The sequence below is a fragment of the Pelophylax lessonae genome (assembly GCF_965119305.1).
Source record: "Pelophylax lessonae genome assembly, chromosome: 2".
Taxonomy (NCBI): domain Eukaryota; kingdom Metazoa; phylum Chordata; class Amphibia; order Anura; family Ranidae; genus Pelophylax; species Pelophylax lessonae.
In genome coordinates, this window is record NC_138769.1 from 380,442,435 (window position 1) to 380,460,262 (window position 17,828).

Sequence of the window (17,828 nt, forward strand, 5' to 3'; positions counted from 1 at the left end):
ATGACCGCGCAATTATCAGTTAAAGTCACGAAGTGCCAAGTTGAAAAAAGGGGTCTGGACCTTTAGCAGCCAAATCCTCCGGGGCTTAAGTGGTTAACAGAAAAAAATAGACTTTGCTATCACTTTAAGGCTTCCTAAAGACTGTGCCTTGGATGTTCCCAAATGTTTGTTTCAAAGACAGAAACCTTTGATTAAATTGTTACACTTAGCCTTCTGCCTGTTTCTCAGCTTCAATTTGTAGTAATAATAACTAAAGGGATCTCCCGTATTTTTTCAAAGGGAGGTTTTTTGAAGAACCGAATGAACCAGGTTCAAAACGCACAGTGGCAGAGGAGAACGTACAGACGGAGTAAAATGACGAACCCCTTGATGGTATATACGCATGGGAAGCCAATGGATGGAAAGCCAAAGGCCTTTGAAAAAAAGACTGCCAAGGCATATACTTGGCCTTTCACGGTGCTCAATAGCCAGTTTCTGATCAACACCCTGTTAAAGAAAGGCCAGAATCTGAGCCAAGCAGGCTGTCAAAGCCAGCAACCATAAAAAAGGATGGAAGGTCGGCCCTTGAGACAACCGATCGTCCCCGAAAGGCAGCCTCCAGGGGATGTTCAGTCACACCAGGTCTTGATCCTGTGAAGAAGGCGTGGAAAAAGCAGGAGAGGAGGAAAGACGTAAATCAGATGGTACTGGCTCCATGGAGCCATCAGAGCATCCTTGGCCACTGCCAATAGATCTGGTGACCTGGCCACGAACCTCGGCACCTTTCTGTGGAGCCGAGATGCCAACAGATCCACCTCGGGGGTGCCCCACCACAGACAAATCTGATAAAACAGGTCCGGATGAAGGAACCATTCCCCCTGGTCCAATGCCTTATGAATGAGGTACTCCACCTGCCAATTTTCCGCGCTGGAAATGTGTCTGGTGGAGAGGGCTAGAAAGAACCGTTCTGCCCACCGAAGAATGCCGGACACCTCCGGGGCCACTAACACTCTTTTTGCCACCCTGGTGATGCATATGTCACGGCCGTTGCGTTGTCCGACTGAATCCACATCTGGAGCCCCCGGAGCTGGCAAAGCCTGATCGTTCCAACGTTCAACAGCTCTGGTCTGGATCCAGCCCCAGGACTCCTCCCCACCCGGACAGGCTGGCACTGTCCAGTACAAGGGGAGAAAAGACTTGCCCTGTATCAAGGTCAGGGAGCACAGCCACAAGACCAGAGAACTCTTTGTCATCCGATTCAGAAAAATCACATTGTCCAGCGACTTAGGACACTTGTCCCATTTGACCAGAATCTCATTTTGAAGGAGTCTCGTGTAGAACTGTGCAAATGGAACCGCCTCAAAGGTGGACACCATCAGGCCCAACATTCAAATGCACGCCCGAAGTTCTGCAACTTTTCCAGAGGATGGAACACTCCGGCTAGAGCTGAATCCAGAGTCGGCCCCAGATAATCCAATCTCCTGGTCGGAAACCAGGGCAGACTTCCCAAAAAATTCAAAAGCCACCTGATCCCCCGCAAAGTCTGGAGAGTAATTTCCACATCAGCTGCCAGAGCTGACAGAGACTCTGCTTGCATGAGGAGGTCATCCAGGTACCCCAGCACAGCAATCCCCCGCTGATGCAGCAACGCTAAGACCGAGCCCAACACGTTCATGAAAAAATGAGGAGTGGAAGGGAGACCAAAGGGTAACACCACAAACTGATAGTGCTCCTTTCTCACAGCGAAGCTGAGGAAACCCTGATGCCAGGTACAAATTGGAATGTGCAGGTGGGCATGTAGACTATTAAAGAAGCCAGGTGATGCAGGGACACCACCACCATCCGAAAGGACTCCACCCTGAATTATTGCACCCGCACAAAACGATTCAAGGTCTTGAGGTCCAGAACCAGACGAACTTGTCCTCCTTCCTGGGAACCATGAAAGGGTAAGAATAAAACCCCCGAAAATGTTCTGACACCAGGACCGGGATGATCACGCGCTGCGAAAACAAGTCCCACCATGCCCACAACAGAGCTTGCAGCCTATTCGGAGGCAGGCGCACACTGAAAGGAAAGAACCTTTCAGGAGGACAAGAATGGAATTCTATCTTGGAACTGGATACAATCACCTTGTGGACTCACTAGTCGCTGACCTGGGAGGTCCACGGCCCTCGAACCAGCAAAGACGTTCCCCCGTCCCAGACATGGATGGGGGCAAACCTGCATACAGAAGGGGCATTGACAGCAGGTCTGGAAAAGCCTGCACTCTGATTGCCAGACCAAGGCCACTGGAAAAAACTCCCAAAGAGGCTTTGAGGGGCTCGGAACCTTTTTCTGAAATCCCTGAGGGACGAAAAAAAAACTTCTTGTGGGCTGAAAAAGGAAGTCCCACCCCACCGGCAAGGCACCTTCCTATTCCCAAACTGTGTAAGGAAGGTACTCTTACTTCCCCTGTCAGACTCCTAATGATGTCATTCAGGGTAGCCCCGAACAGGCGCACGCCCTGAAAAGGCAAGTCAGTCAGGGCCTTCTTAGAGGTTTGATCCGCAGACCAACACTTCAGACACTAAATATGCCTAAGCATTCCGCCGAGACAGTTCGCTTAGAGACTCACGGGAACCGCATCCAAAGATGCATCGCAGACAAACCGCAGACCCTGGACCAACTGATCTCCCAGTTCGCCATAGGCGGGGGTCAACTGGCCGCTCCCATGGGCAGACGCAAAAGCGTCGCCCACACTGTCATTGTCTGAGACACCAGAGCGGAGACCAAAATAGTCGGCAATAAGGCACCAGCCATAGTAAACATGTAACAAGTCCTAGAATTAGCCCACCTGTCAGCCAGATTCCTAAAAGCCAGGCATTCTACCACTGGAAACATGGTTGCCTTAGGTATACCGGACATACCGGGACCATCATGGGTCGTATTGGACGCACCCAGCACTTTCAGGCACAATTGTCAACATAAGCTGGATTACAAACACCATATCTGCACGGGACAGCTTGTGGGTGACAAATGAAACAGATTTGTCCGCAGCAGCTTCGGCTGCATCCTCCAACATAAATGGCTTCTGCACTGATGAAATCAGTGCATCTTCCAGCACCTTTTTGTGCGGCACAGCAGCCATGGAAGAATCATCCTCACTGTCTGACAGGTCAGGGAAACGTGGACCCATCTGCAGCGACCAAACCAGATATAGGATCGGAAGAGACAGGAGAGGGAGGGGGCTGCGTTTGCTAAGCCAACGCATCCTTACCCTTACAGGGGGTCGGTGACCCAAGCCCCCTATAGTGGCACCGGCTGAGGCCCGCAAAGGGATCCTCCGTGGGCACCCTTACAAGTAGGCCCGCAGAGAAGGCCGCAAGCATACCCCCCTCCGCCACTGATGCGGGAAGACCCACAGACAGGATATCCCCAAAGTGCTATTAGGAAAGGCGGAAGCCCCACATCACCATGGCAGCTAAACCTGCCTGGGACCCTATTCCCCCCCCCCCCCCAGAGACGCCCTACTTGCTGCGGCCTAAAGTTTCGGCTGCAATAACACGATCCGCGGGAACCTGCGAATAGCCAGGGGAGCGGAGGGGAGACGGATGTCCTGGGGCACAATGGCAGCTTTAGCTGTCACAACTGGGGCCGCCCAATACAAGATCCAGTTAGTAGGCCACAATTACGCGGCCTAAATTTTCGGCCTGCCTGACAGCGTGGTACTCGGACCTGCAGATACCAAGCCACCCGCCCCCAGGCCCACCAGCTGTCCCACAGGGCCCCAAAAAAAGGCCACCCACCCCATAGCAGGCCCACCAAGGGTGACAGCGTGCCTGTAGGCACCAAGGTCAGGGGCACCCACAGCTTGGGAACCAGCCATCTTCACCCCCCCCCCCATGAGCACAAGCAGACCAGCCAGCTCCTTAAGGGACCAACTAATACTACCCACGCCCCACACCGCATCCAGGGAAGGAGAGGAGGGGGCCCCTACTTACCAATCCAGCGAAGCGTGCGGGTAACACTCCCAAAACAGGAACCTCCTCGCAACCGAACTGTGGGAGCTGTCGGCCAGAAGGAATGCTGTGACACTGGCCAAGACCTCGTTGTATGCCATCTTGTGAGATGTTTAACTCGTGGGCCAGCCCCTGTCCCGTGGGGCTATGTGGTAGCCGACCAAGCACGGAGATATGGTCTGAAAGCGCTAGCTGTCCAGACTGGGAGGACCCTTTGATCTAGATTATCCAGCCCCTTGCCCAGTCTGGCAGTTGATTGTAGATCTTGTAGCAAAAAAAAACGGGAGACAAAAAGCCATTTAAAAAGTAAAAAAAATTGCCAGGACCAGAGATCCCAGTAGCGAACAAGGGCCCTCCCCATGACTGGGCAGAAAAAAACAGATTACCTATAGCAGAGAGGGGGAGTATACCTCCTGGGACTGCCCATAGGCGTAGTCAAGTTCTTTTTTCTGCCTATGTTCCTACTCCTGTAGGGGGCAGTATAACCCAATGGTTCAAGAATGCTGAAGAGCTGTGTCCGTCAATGAACGAAAGAGAAATATCTTATACTGAGGGAGTGAAGATTGTACTTTTAATTAAAAAAATCTTCTGTAGGAAGGGTAATATGCACATCTACCAGATGACTGTTATATAGTAAAAACCGAAAGATATCTTACCCGCATGACCCTATACTTTTGCACATTCCAAGAAGAGGTCTCTTCTCTGAAAATACGTCACATTTTTGAGCACCTGCAAACCAATATTAAAAGGTTACCAAAAAGGAAAATAACCGGCAAGGCAATCTTGCAGAAGGAAAACACAAACATTTTAAATATGTTAAAAGACAACATTGCTTATATCCAGCACAAAAAAAAGATCATTTTTTAAATACTTCATTTAGTACACAATGAACAAATGTAAGGTCACATGTATCTATCTCTCAGACACAGCTGTAAATCAATTCAATTAACTATTAGACATATCCAGACAAATTACAAACCTCCCGTGCATAACTTATAGGAATTGTAAAGGCAGAAGGTTTTTTATCTTAATGCATTCCTTGCATTAAGATAAAAAGCCTTCTGTGTGTAGCAGCCACAGCAGCACCCCCTAATACTTACCTGAGCCCCATCTCTATCCAGCGATGTCCACGAAGCCTTTGGCCATCTGGGACTCTTCCTCCTGATTGGCTGAGACACAGCAGTGGCGCTATTGGCTCCTGCTGTTGTCAATCAAAGTCAGCTAGCCAATCAGGAGAGAGAGGGGTCTGGACCGAACGGCAACTCCATGTCAAAATGGACACATGGAGCTGCAGCTTGGCTTGGGTACCCCCAAAGCAAACAGTTTGCTGTGTGGGCACTTGACAGGAGGGAGGAGCCAGGAACCACAAAGAGAGACCCAAAAAGAGGAGGATCAAAAAAAAAAAAAAAAACACGAGACTTTACAATCACTTTAAAGTAAAGACACAGTCATTTTAGATAGTACTTCTTGTTTGCGCCTGGTGAGACTTGTGAGCAAATCAGGCAGTAGTGCTGTTCACTTTTTTTTTCCAAAGGTAAAAAGGGTTAATGGATGTTGGACAGCTGGTAGCCATAGGGAGTGGTGTCTCCATTGCAGGCCCAAATGGGGTGCTAGAGTGGTGGCTAATTAGTGGCACCCGGTTAGTGAGATAGCGATGTAGTTCTAGATTTCTCACCTTTGCTAATAAGGCATATTTTTGTATACACTCTACTACTTTTATAGCACACCTTTTTTGCATGGGATGGTCTGGAGCTGGGATACGTGTTTAAAGGATTTTTTTAATAGATTGCATTGAATGCAAAATACAAAAATGTTGCCATCTTTGGTTAATTTGAATCACATATGTTTTCTGCTGGCACAAACCAGTATCCAGTGCTCACTGCCAAGTGAATCGAAACAGTACAGCATAGGTAACGGGCGACATATTTTGGAACAGAGAACATACCAGATGTTTGTAACATTACCCACCTTAACCGGGCATTCCACTTGTTTACATCATTTTTACTTAACCAATAATAAAGATTTCAGAAATGAAAGTGGAACTTTAGCCTTAAGAACTTGCTTCTTGCTGGAGGCTGCCATTTTGCTGAAGCACAGAGCCCCTAAACAGCAGTAAATCATAAAGTGGAACTAAACCCATTGATTTAAGAATTAAAAAAAAACAGTTACATTCCTGGAAAGCTGGGATTGCTAACTGTCACATTTGCTTGTGTCTTCAACCACACTGTCAAACCATCAAATTGCTGGTGTCATAACTGATCACATGTGCAGCACCATGGCAGTTGCAGTTTAACCACCGAAAGGTTTTACCCCCTTAATGACCAGGCCATTTTTTGCGATACGGCACTGTGTTATTTTAACTGACAAATGCACGGTTGTGCGACACTGTACCCAAGTAAAATTGATGTTCTTTTTTTCCCGCAAATAGAGCTTTCTTTTGGTGGTATTTGATCACCTCTACAATTTTTATTTTTTGTGCTATAAACAAAAAAAGAATGACAATTCTGAAAAAAAAAACATTTTTGACTTTCTGCTATAGAACATTGCCAATAAAAAAAAATAAAAATAAAATTTTTTCATAATTTTAGGCCAATATGTAATCTGCAACATATTTCCCAATAAGTGTATACTGATTGGTTTGCGCAAAAGTTATTGCGTCTACAAACTAGGGGAAAGATTAATGTCATTTTTTTTTATTTATTTTATTTTTTACTAGTAATGGCGGCGATCAGCGATTTCTAGCGGGACTGCGACATTGTGGCAGACAGATCGGACACCTAACTGACATTTTTGACACTTTTGGGGGGACCAGTGACATTACTACAGTAATCAGTGCTAAAAATATGCACTGTTACTGTACTAATGACACTGGCAGAGACAGGGTTAACACCAAGGGCGATCAAAGGGTTAAATGTGTCCCTATCTGTGTGGAGGATGGGCTTGCTGAATGAACACAGATACCTGTGTTCTTAAATAGGAGGAACACAAGATCCCTGTGTTCATTACTGACAGAACAGCAGTCTGTCATGTTTACAACGGCCGATTGTCGTTCTATCTCCACAGGGAGCGATCGCGGTTGCCCCATGAACATCTCAGCCGCCGGACCCGCTGATTAGCTTCCCCTCTGGCCGATCGGCGTGTGTGCGCCCCCACTAGCGGTCCCGCAAAGCGACGTACAGAGCATGTAAAGCCGCCGGCCGGACGGCAAGGCACATCCGCTCGCTTGGAACGCTTCCAGGGATGACGTCAGCACGCCGTGACCTAGGTCCGGCCGGTGGCTTTACATGCTCTTTGAATTTTAACAGAATTTAAAACAGTGGTTACGTTTTTACACTATTGGCGCTTTTTCTTTGCATTTGGGATTGGTTTTTGCCCATCGACTGGGAATATTGGCTCATCTGTTGGGATCATCATCAACTCTGACCCTGCTGTGTGAGGTTTATCTATCGGTGGTGAAGGTCGGTGGACTGGATCTGTTCTGATAATATACGTTGTGCAATTGCTACCTGAGTCTGGTAAGGGGCCCTTATTGTCAGTGATGGTGGTCCTGGTACATTTGGGATTTTGTGTCTATCTGCCTTTGTCCATCCTCAATCTGGTAAGCGGCTTAGAAATCGGTGGTGGTTTTCTTCCACTTTCTTCATCATCTGTCTCTGTTGTTCACGCATTTGGGGAGTGTCATTTATGCCTGCATACAAGTTTTTCTCTGGTAAGCAGTCCCACAACTGGTGACGGATTCACACACCTCCTGCATGGTGCACTTTTAGGGTGTTTAAGGAATAATATATCGTTATGGTATTATGCTATGGCGTTTTCTTTCTTTCCATGACTCTATGACTTCATTTCTTGGGAGTTCATCACATGTGTTTCTACAATCAAGTTCACTTTTTGCGATTTATTTCTGCAATCACTTATTGTTTGTTCGGTAAGCGCATCACCTATAAGTGTCTGGATTCCTAAAGTGTGCATCTCATTAGTCACATCAATTTGGAGATTATTCATTTTCACTAGGACTTATTTTACACTAGGACTTGATTCATTTTGGACATTGATTTGTTCACATCATTCAGCGCGACTTATTTTTATATATTACTTTTAGGGTGTGGTCACACTTGAAGTTGCTGCTATTATTTGCCATTCACCTATAGCGCAGTTAATTCCTCTTTTTTTCGTATATGTACAGTGGCCTGGTGGGAGGTGGTTAAATATTTAAACAAACTGTAAATAAGTTGCATGGGTGCTGCTTGGTTTGGAAAGTGAAAGGATTCCAATTCTGCCTGGAGATGGGCTTTAAGGATTCCAATTATTATACCATGCAAGACTGATATATTAGCATTAGTAACTTGGACATTTGATAGTTCCTAATGTTAAAGTGTTACTAAACCCACATTAGTAAAATCAGTCTGTAAAGCAGTAAAGCATGCTTGTCATAATGTGGAACCTAAGGTGTTAATCCTCCTCATTGTGTGTAAAGGCTGTGTGATCCTGTCTCTCTGATCCTCCTCTTTAACTGACTCCAACCCATCTTGTGATAGAACAGAGCATTAGAAGTCATGCTACACATGCTCAGTTTGGTGTGTAATAGTAGAGAGTTTGTCTTTTTTCTTAGAAGAGTGTGAGCACAGGGCCAATCAGCACTGTCTAGACAAAAGATCAGGGGAGAATGAAAACTCCTCCTACAAGCTTTACTAGGAACTAAAACAAGTCACAAGGCTGCTATATACTGTTGATAAAAACAAATGTGATTTTTGTATTTAGCATAAAATCCATTTCTCTGAGTTCATTGACGGACTCCATATTCAGAACCACAGGGTTATATTGTCCCCTACAGAAGTAGGACACAAGACAGAAAAAAAGACTTGGCTACGCCTATGGGCAGCCGTAAGTGATATACATCCCTCTCTCTGCTTTAAGCCTTTAGTTTAATAACAAGCAGTACCATAAATATCAAAAACTCCCTAGAGGGGTGGGTGCTGTGTCCATCAATGAACTCACAGAAATGTTTTTTACGGTAAAAGATTTTACGGTACAAAAATCCCATTTTCTTTTTTGTTCACCGACGGACACGGCGCTCCATATTCAGAACCATAGGGACGTCCCCAAGCAGTGCCAAACATAAGGGGTGGGACAGGTAAACAGGAGCTCAACAAAAACAACTGGAGCCCAACCTGAACAATACACCCCTAAAGAGGAACAGACCCTCTAAACAGCAGCCTGCAAAACCTTGCGGCCAAAGGAAGCATCCGCAGAGGCCAACACATCCACTTTGTAGAACTTAGTGAAAGTATGCAACGAGGACCAAGTGGCCGCCTTGCACACCTGCGCCACTGACGCCTGATGACAAAATGCTCAAGAAGCACTAAGCGCCCGAGCAGAGTGTGCTTTGACAGGGAAAGGAGGAACCTGGCTCTTGAGGAGACCACTTCAACCTGTGGACTCAAATGTCGAACCCCTTGAATAAAAGTATGCACCAGGGAGTGCATAGCCAGGGGTCACTGAAAGAAGCCCGCCAAGGCCGACACCTGGCCCTTGATGGTATTCAAGGCCAATTTCTGCCCAACACCTCGTTAAAGGAAGGTAAAAAATGTGAGCCATCGAAAAAGAATGAGGGTGAACACCAATAGACTCACACCACAAAATGTACGCTTTCCACGTACGATGGTAGATCTTCCTAGAGATAGACTTCCTAGCCTTCAGTAGTGTCGGAATCACCGACCCAGGCAAACCTCTATCCTCCAGCACCTAGCTTTTAACAGCCAGACTGTCATAGCCAGGATGGAAGATTGGCCCTTGGACAACAAATCCTCCCTGAAAGGCAGTCTCCAAGGGACGTCGGCAACCAATCGCACCAGGTCGGTGTACCAAGACCGGCGAGGCCAGTCCAGGGCCACTAGAATGATCGAAATCCTTTCAGCCTTGATCCTGCGCAAAAGCCACAGCAGAAACTTGAGAGGAGGGAAGGCATAGATAAGACAAAACTGGCCCCATGGGGCCACCAGAGCGTCTGCCAGAGGACCCCGTGACCTTGCCACAAATCTTAGTACCTTTCTGTTGAGCCGAGACGCCAACAGATCCACCTCGGGGGTGCCCCACCAGAGACATATCTGATAAAACACATCCCTTTGATCCAACACCTGCCAACTGAGATAGTTCGCCTGCCAGTTTTCCACTCCTGGAATGCTTACGGCTGAGAGTGCCAGAACAAAGCGTTATGCCCACCAGAAGATGCCGGGTACTTCCAGGACTGCCAACACACTCTTTGTTCCACCCTGGTGATTGACATAAGCCACCGTCGTGGCATTGTCTGACTGGATCCGTACCGTGAGCCCACGGAGTCAATCCGTCCGGTGATCCAAGCACAGCCTGATCGCCGAAGTTCCAAGATATTGATCGGTAGTCTGGATTCCTCCAGTGTCCAACAACCCTGGCATCTTTGGTGACCACTTTCCAATACAAGTGGAGAAAAATTTTTCCCTGCTAAAGTGTCGGAGAGTGAAGACACTAGACCAGGGACCCCCTGGCTTCCTGGCTCAGCTGAATCTGGTTGTCCAGAGACCTCGGCCACATGCCCCATTTCACCAGGATCTCCCTTTGAAGGGACCTCGTATGGAACTGTACAAACACAACCGCCTTGAAGTTAGACACCATCAGCCCCAGCACCCGCATGCAAGTCCAAAGGAAGGACCACCTGCTGGACAGCAGTGGATGAATCACAGCATGCAACTTCTGGAGTTTGTCCAGAGGAAGGGACACTCTGGATAAAGCTGAATCCAGAGTCAGACCCAGATAATCCAATTTTCCAGATGGAATCAAAGCAGACTTCTGTTAATTTAGAAGCCAACCAAACTCCTTCGGGGTCTGTATAGCGATCTTCACGTCGTCCATCAAGGGGAGAGGACTCTGCTCGCAAGAGGAGGTCGTTCAGGTAGCTCAGTACTGCAATCCCCTGTTGACGTAGCAATGCCAGAACCAGGGCCAACACTTTTGTGAAAACCCGAGAAGCGGAAGCGAGACCAAAGGGTAACGCCACAAACTGATAGTGCTTCTCCTCTACAACAAAATGGAGAAAGTGCTGGTGTAGTGCACATATTGGAATGTGCAGGTAAGCATCCTTGATGTCGATAAAGGCAAGAAAATCCCCCTGATGTAGGGATGCCACCACTGTGCGAATGGACTCCATTCTGAATTTCTGTACCCGAACAATGCAGTTCAGGGCCTTGAGGTCCAAAATTGGCCATACCTTGCCCTCCTTCTTTGGGAATGTGAACAGGTTTGAATAAAAACCTTGAAACCATTCCGATACCAGAACTGGGACAATCACACCCTGAAGCAACAGGTCCTGCCCTGCTCCGAAGAGAGCTTGCAATCGGTCCGGGGACAGATGTACTCTGGAAGGTAAGAACCTTTCGGGAGGGCAAGAACTAAACTATCTTATAGCCGGACAGTATCACTTCATGGGCCCATTTGTCGTTAACCAAGGAGGTCCACAGGCCCAGACACCAGCGAAGATGTTCCCCCACCCCAGGCATGGGTGAGGACGCACCTTCATGCTGAAGGAGCCTTGTCCGCAGGTCTGGAGAACCCCACTCTCGGCTTGCCAGATCAGGGCCACGTTCCAGCGTGGTTCCGGAACCCGGAAGAAGGGCGCAGCGACCTAGCGCATTATCTTCACTATTTGCTTTATTAATATAACATAAAAATGGCTCTGAGGAAGAGGCATAGCCTTGAACGCGTCACAATTGTGTGGACTACTCCTGACACTCAAGCTATTGAGTCCGATATGATTATTTTTCACCTTCGTTTGTGAGTAGCCGTTTTTATGTTATGTTAATAATGCCAATATTGAGGATAATGCGCTAGGTCGGTGCGCCCTTCTTTGTTTTTTTTGTTTGCAGTACTGTTGGACTACCCCAGTCCTTTAGGGCAGAAAGACCGAGATGCCATATTTGAGTCCCGTGGGAAGAGTGGTCGGGGAGCCTGGTTTTTGAGAGCAGGAGAAAGGTGGTTTATACACCATATCGATAATGCATGCAGGTCCTGGGATAGTAACACTTTAAGCTATCCATAGGTTGGAATCAGAAATTGATTGCGCCTGATGATAGATATGAATTATGAGGTAATCCACAGCAGCATGGCTGTTAATAAACTATATAATACTTTCCTTGGAAGTTTGCTAGTTTATACAGTTTAGAGCCTCAGCAAGTTGAAAGTTTTTTTTTCTTTTATTATAGTTAGCACATGGCAATTTCACAGATTTTGGCTGGAAGTAACATTTTCTTTGTGGTACACAGTAATGTAAAATTTCACTACACACATAATGTTACATATATATATAAACCTCTGGCAACAAAAGTGAGTACACCATTAAGTGAAAATGTCCAAACTGGGCCCAATTAGCCATTTTCCCTCGGTGTCATGTTACTCTCTCATACTGGTCACTGGAAGTTTAACATGGCCCCTCATGGCAAAGAACTCTGGGAGGATCTGAAAAAAGTAATTGTTGCTCTACATAAAGATGACTTAGGTTATATATAACTGAGCTGCAGCATGGTGGCCAAGACCACACAGCGGTTTAACAGGACAGGTTCCACTCAGAACAGGCCTCGCCATGGTCGACCAAAGAGGTAAAATGCACGTGCTCAGCGTTATATATCCAGAGGTTGACTTTGGGAAATGGACGTATAAGTGCTGCCAGCATTGCTGCAGAGGTCGAAGGGGTGGGTGTCAGCCTGTCAATGCTCAGACCATACGCCGCACACTGCATCAAATTGGTCTGCATGGCTGTCGTCCCAGAAGGAGGCTTTTTCTAAAGATGATGCACAAGAAAGCCCGCAAACAGTTTGCTAAAGATAAACAGACTAAGGACATGGATTACTGGAACCATGTCCTCTGTTCTGATGAGACCAAGATAAAACTATTTGGTTCAGATGGTGTCAAGCATGTGTGGCGGCAATCAGGTGAGGAGTACAAAGACAAGAGTGTCTTGCCTACAGTCAAGCATGATGGTGGGAGTGTCATGGTCTGGGGCTGCATGAGTGCTGTTGGCACTGGGGAGCTACAGTTTATTGAGGGAACCATGAATGCCAACATGTGATGTTACATACTGAAGCAGAGCATGATCCTCCTGCAGGGCAGTATTTCAACATGATAACGACCCCAAACACACCTCCAAGACGACCTCTGCAATGCTAAAAAAGCTGAGGGTAAAGGTGATGGACTGGCTAAGCATGTCTCCAGACCTAAACCCTATTGAGCATCTGTGGGGCATCCTCAAACAGAAGGTGAAGGAGGGCAAAGTCTCTAACATCCACCAGCTCCATGATGTCATCATGGAGGAGTGGAAGAGGACTCCAGTGGAAACCTGTGAAGCTCTGGTGAACTCCATGCCCAAGAGGGTTAAGGCAGTGCTGGAAAATATTGGTAGCCACACAAAATATTGACACTTTGGGCCCAATTTAGACATTTTTTGCTAGGGGTGTACTCACTTTTGTTGCCAGCGGTTTAGACATTAATGGCTGTGTGTTGAGTTATTTTAAGGCGACAGCAAATTTACACTGTTATACAAGCAGTACACTCCATCATACTTTACATTGTAGCAAAGTGTAATTTTTTCAGTGTTGTCACATGAAAAGATATAATAAAATATTTATAAAAATGTGAGGGGGTGTACTCACTTTTGTGAGATACTGTGTATCTATCTATCTATATATATATATATATATATATATATATATATATATATATATATATATATATATATATATAGCACTACCTGGGGGGACATTTTATCAGTAAAAGGACAATCCAGGAGAATCAGGTTAATTGTTGTATCACTGATTGTGCAGCAAGCATGTGCTCTGCCTAATGGAATCAGTATCCACTGCAATTGCGTGTGTGGGTGAAAGTATAATCCATAGGTTGTGATGGATTAATTTTTTTGATATGTGGAATTGTATTTGCGTCTGGGCTGGTGGAATATGCTGGCGATATGCACACCTGCTCAACACTCTGTGTTTAATGTAGCTTACTGATTGAAAACAAAAACAAAAATCCAGCCAAATCCATCAAATATACAAAGAGTTGAAATCCTGTTGCAAAGTCCTTTTCTTAAACTCCCAAATCCTTTTAATTCTGTCATATAACACTACAGCATTTATCAAAAGCTGAAAATCCAGACAAATCACACAATTAAAGTAATGAAAAACGCACCACCTGCCCTTATCTAGCCTTCCACTTAATAAAATGGTGACACTGGTTCACCTATCTGAAAAAATGTGCGTAATAATTCCGAGTCACCGGGCAGAATTTCATTTAATCATTTTGGAGTACTTTAATCACAGTGAAGATAACCTGCCTCAGTCTGACTGCCTCCAATGTCATTTTATTTGCAAGTTGATGCTTACTGCTGTTCTGGCAATGCAGTCACTGCCGCAACCTTGTTGAGTGCACATTTTATGTTCAAACACAAGAAGAACTTTTCTCCTTTTGCATATTTCTTGGTTAGCAAACAACGGCTGAGCCATTCGTAGTAACTCTATCTCTTCCTAAGGTTTTAGGGCATTTTTCCTTAGCATGTTGCATGTTTGCAGGAAGCACTACAACACAGACTATAAGGATGGGAATTATGTATATTTATATTCATGAAATTTTTCTCAAATTTGTTATTTACTTTCCTCAGTTACACGAAAAAATGGAAACGAACATAACAAATATAGACAAAATGGTACAACACCATTTGGACTCGTCAAATACGCATTTAACGTACTTTAAAGTATATCTAAATCCAAGAACAAAATTTTTTAGTATTGCAGTGCTTAGATGTGGTGGTTGCATTATTTTTCTTTTTTCACAAATTTTATTTATTTTAACCTTAAAATCCTGACAATAATATATTTCCTGTCCAAGGTTGATATTTGTACTGTGCAGTGTTGTCATCTAGGAAAAGGAAGTGCTTTAGGACTATAGAACACTGTGTTAGGACTACATAACACCTTCCTCCCTCTTCTCCATAACTGTCCAAAGACAGAGAGCATAGGAAGTTAGCTCACAAGATTTCTGGCTATTTTTTTTTTTATTTTGTACTTGTTGAGCAGATATAATAAAACACTTTCAATGGTATATTTAACAGACAAAACGGAAGCAATTAGAGCTGCACGATTCTGGATAAAATGGGAATCGTGATTTTTTTTGCTTAGAATAAAGATCACAATTCTCTCACGATTCTCAGTGTAACATCATCTTTCACATTATATGAAAAAATTGGGCTAACTTTACTGTTTATTTTTTTTTTTAATTCATTAAAGTGTATTTTTTTCCCCAAAAAAATTGCGTTTGAAAGACCGCTGCGCAAATACAGTGTGACATAAAATAAAATATTGCAACCACCGCCATTTTATTCTCTGGGGTCTCTGCTAAAAATAAAAGAATATATATGTGAATGGGTTGCATGAAAGCAAATTGCTTGATTCCCCCATCAACACAGTCAGTGTTCATGGGGAAATCCCTCCTGTGGAACTTTTGTGTTCTCCCAGTGTGGGGGCGTGGGGTGCCATTCCGGCTGGGAGAACACATAGTGATTATTGCTAGCAGCTATAGCTGCTAGCAATAATCGCATGGAAAATCCGACAGGCTGATTGTACCCAAGTTGATCAATCGATCAACCTGGAAACAATCATCTGGCCCATACATGGTTTGAATGTCAGCCAGTCCCTACTGAACCGGCCAAGATTCAAACCGTCTATGGCCAGCTTTACCTGCATTATGAACATCACAACAATGTATGTAAACTCAAGCATTGCAAATGAGCCCTAAATGGTATTTCACACAAAGAACTATCTTTTACTTTTGTGTCAGCCTTATCTCATTGCCATCCCAGAACGCCATTAAAAGCTGGCTAGTTGGGCATGGATGATATGGTTGTCTGAAAGTATGTAAACAGGGCTTGAATGCTTTGATGATGCTCCAGGACATTTAAATAGCATTTGCAATTTCGGCACACTTCAAGTTTTAAATGCTGGTACTAACATGTGTGGCATCATGCAATAGCTCAATCAGTGCAATGTTGTTCCCTGTAGATCGTCTTGATAGCCACATTAATAAATGTTTGTTATAAAACTCACAGCTATTCCCTAGGGTGTGTGAAGGAATGGCTGAGTATAAACCACTTAACACAGCAATTCATGCGTATTTAACACACAAGCAAGCTTTTTCCTTATATTTCAACAAGGGAAACAAAGCTTGAGTTTCAAAGCAGAAGCAACAATGACAATCACATTGGCAAGTAGAGCTGCACAATTTTAAATTAGTTGCTTAGTGATATGTAAGGGCATTCTGAAAGAACTGTATAATATTGTGTGTATATTTGTAAGTTCTACATTTGTGAACTACTGTGTTAAAGTAAATCAGTCCTTAACTTTGACGATTTAAATTCAGATCATGATCAAAGCCTCAGTGGAGATGTATACTGATACATAGCCAATCATGGGTGAAGTGTGCAGGCAGTCAGGAAAGACATGCATCTATTCAGTGGTGGGCAGAGGAGTAGAATGTTGGTAAAGTGGGATCAGTGAAATGTTCAAGACATTACTGACTCGTGTTGGTATGGTTGTGATGAATGAAATCCGTTGTTGCAGTGGCAGAGAAGAATATTGCTACAGCGGTAGTCTGTGTAAAAGTGCATTTGTACAGCTGTTGACAGTTGCGGTGTTACAGGGACAGTCAGTGGAAAACTGTGTTGGCACAGTGGTGATAAATAAAGAAGTAAACCGGTACAGTGGCAGTCAGTAAACAAATGCACCAGCACAGTTGTGGTTGGAGAAGATGTACAGAATAACTAAACCTAGGCAAGGGGTAGCCATGCTAATAAGGTACGCTTGCATTAGCTGTGGCAAATCTTGAACTATGGCCAAAATAATCATAAAGAAAAGCCATGATTGTTATCCTGGATCACCAAAGTCTCTCGCAAATAGTAATTTACAAATAGACATTTAACACAGCAGGAAGGACTATGCAGAAAACACAGCAGAAGATGCTTGCCTTGAAGCTCACTTTAACCACTTCAATACAGGGCACTTTCACCCTCTTCCTGCCCAGGCCAATGTTCAGCTTTTAGCGCTGTTGCCTTTTGAATGACAATTGCGCGGTCATGCAACACTGTTCCTAAACCAAATTTATGTCATTTTTTCCACACAAAATTTTGTAAATAGATTCATTTTTTCCTGCACTGATGAGCACTGATGAGGCCGCACTGATGGGGTGGCACTAATGATGAGGCACTAATATGCAGCACTGATAGGAGGCACTAATATGCAGCACTGATAGGTGGCATTGATGGGCACTGATAGGCGGCACTAATGAGCAATAATGGGCACTGGTGGGATGCACTGATAGATGGCAATGATGGGCACTGGTGGGCGCCACTAATAGATGGCAATGATGGGCAGCACTGATGAGGAGGGCACTAAAGCCCCTGAGCCCTGATTGGCATCCCTGGTGGCCATGGGTGGGCAATCTCTGGTGGCTCTAGTGGCATTCCCCAAGGGTCTGCACTGGTAATCAATGGTCTGATTACCAGTAGGGATGATTGAACTTTTCAAAAGTTCGGTTCGACCAGAACTCCAGAACTTCCAGAAAGTTCGGCCCGGATTTCAGAACCCCATTGAAATCAATGGGACCCGAACTTCGGTAATCAAAAAACACCATTTTGAAGCCCTAAAACCCAATAAATACCCCTAAAAAGTGCCTAGGGTTCTGGGCCATGCCCCATGGACTATTAATCACACAAAAAAAAGTTCTTAAAAATTTTCATTTTTCATAGAGAGCCAATTATTGAAAAAATTATTGAAAAAAAAA

General features: G+C 45.1%; 1 protein-coding gene across 5 annotated transcripts in view; it reads right to left on the minus strand.

Annotated features, from left to right (window-relative positions):
- The window catches only part of BCAS3 (BCAS3 microtubule associated cell migration factor), a 1,702,410-nt gene that overhangs the window by 1,583,405 nt on the left and 101,177 nt on the right, over positions 1–17,828 (minus strand). For all 5 annotated transcript variants that reach the window (XM_082245731.1, XM_082245733.1, XM_082245734.1 and 2 more), the window contains exon 6: positions 4,634–4,706. In XM_082245731.1, coding sequence (XP_082101857.1) covers positions 4,634–4,706 — 73 coding nt within the window. The remainder of the gene's footprint in view (positions 1–4,633; positions 4,707–17,828) is intronic.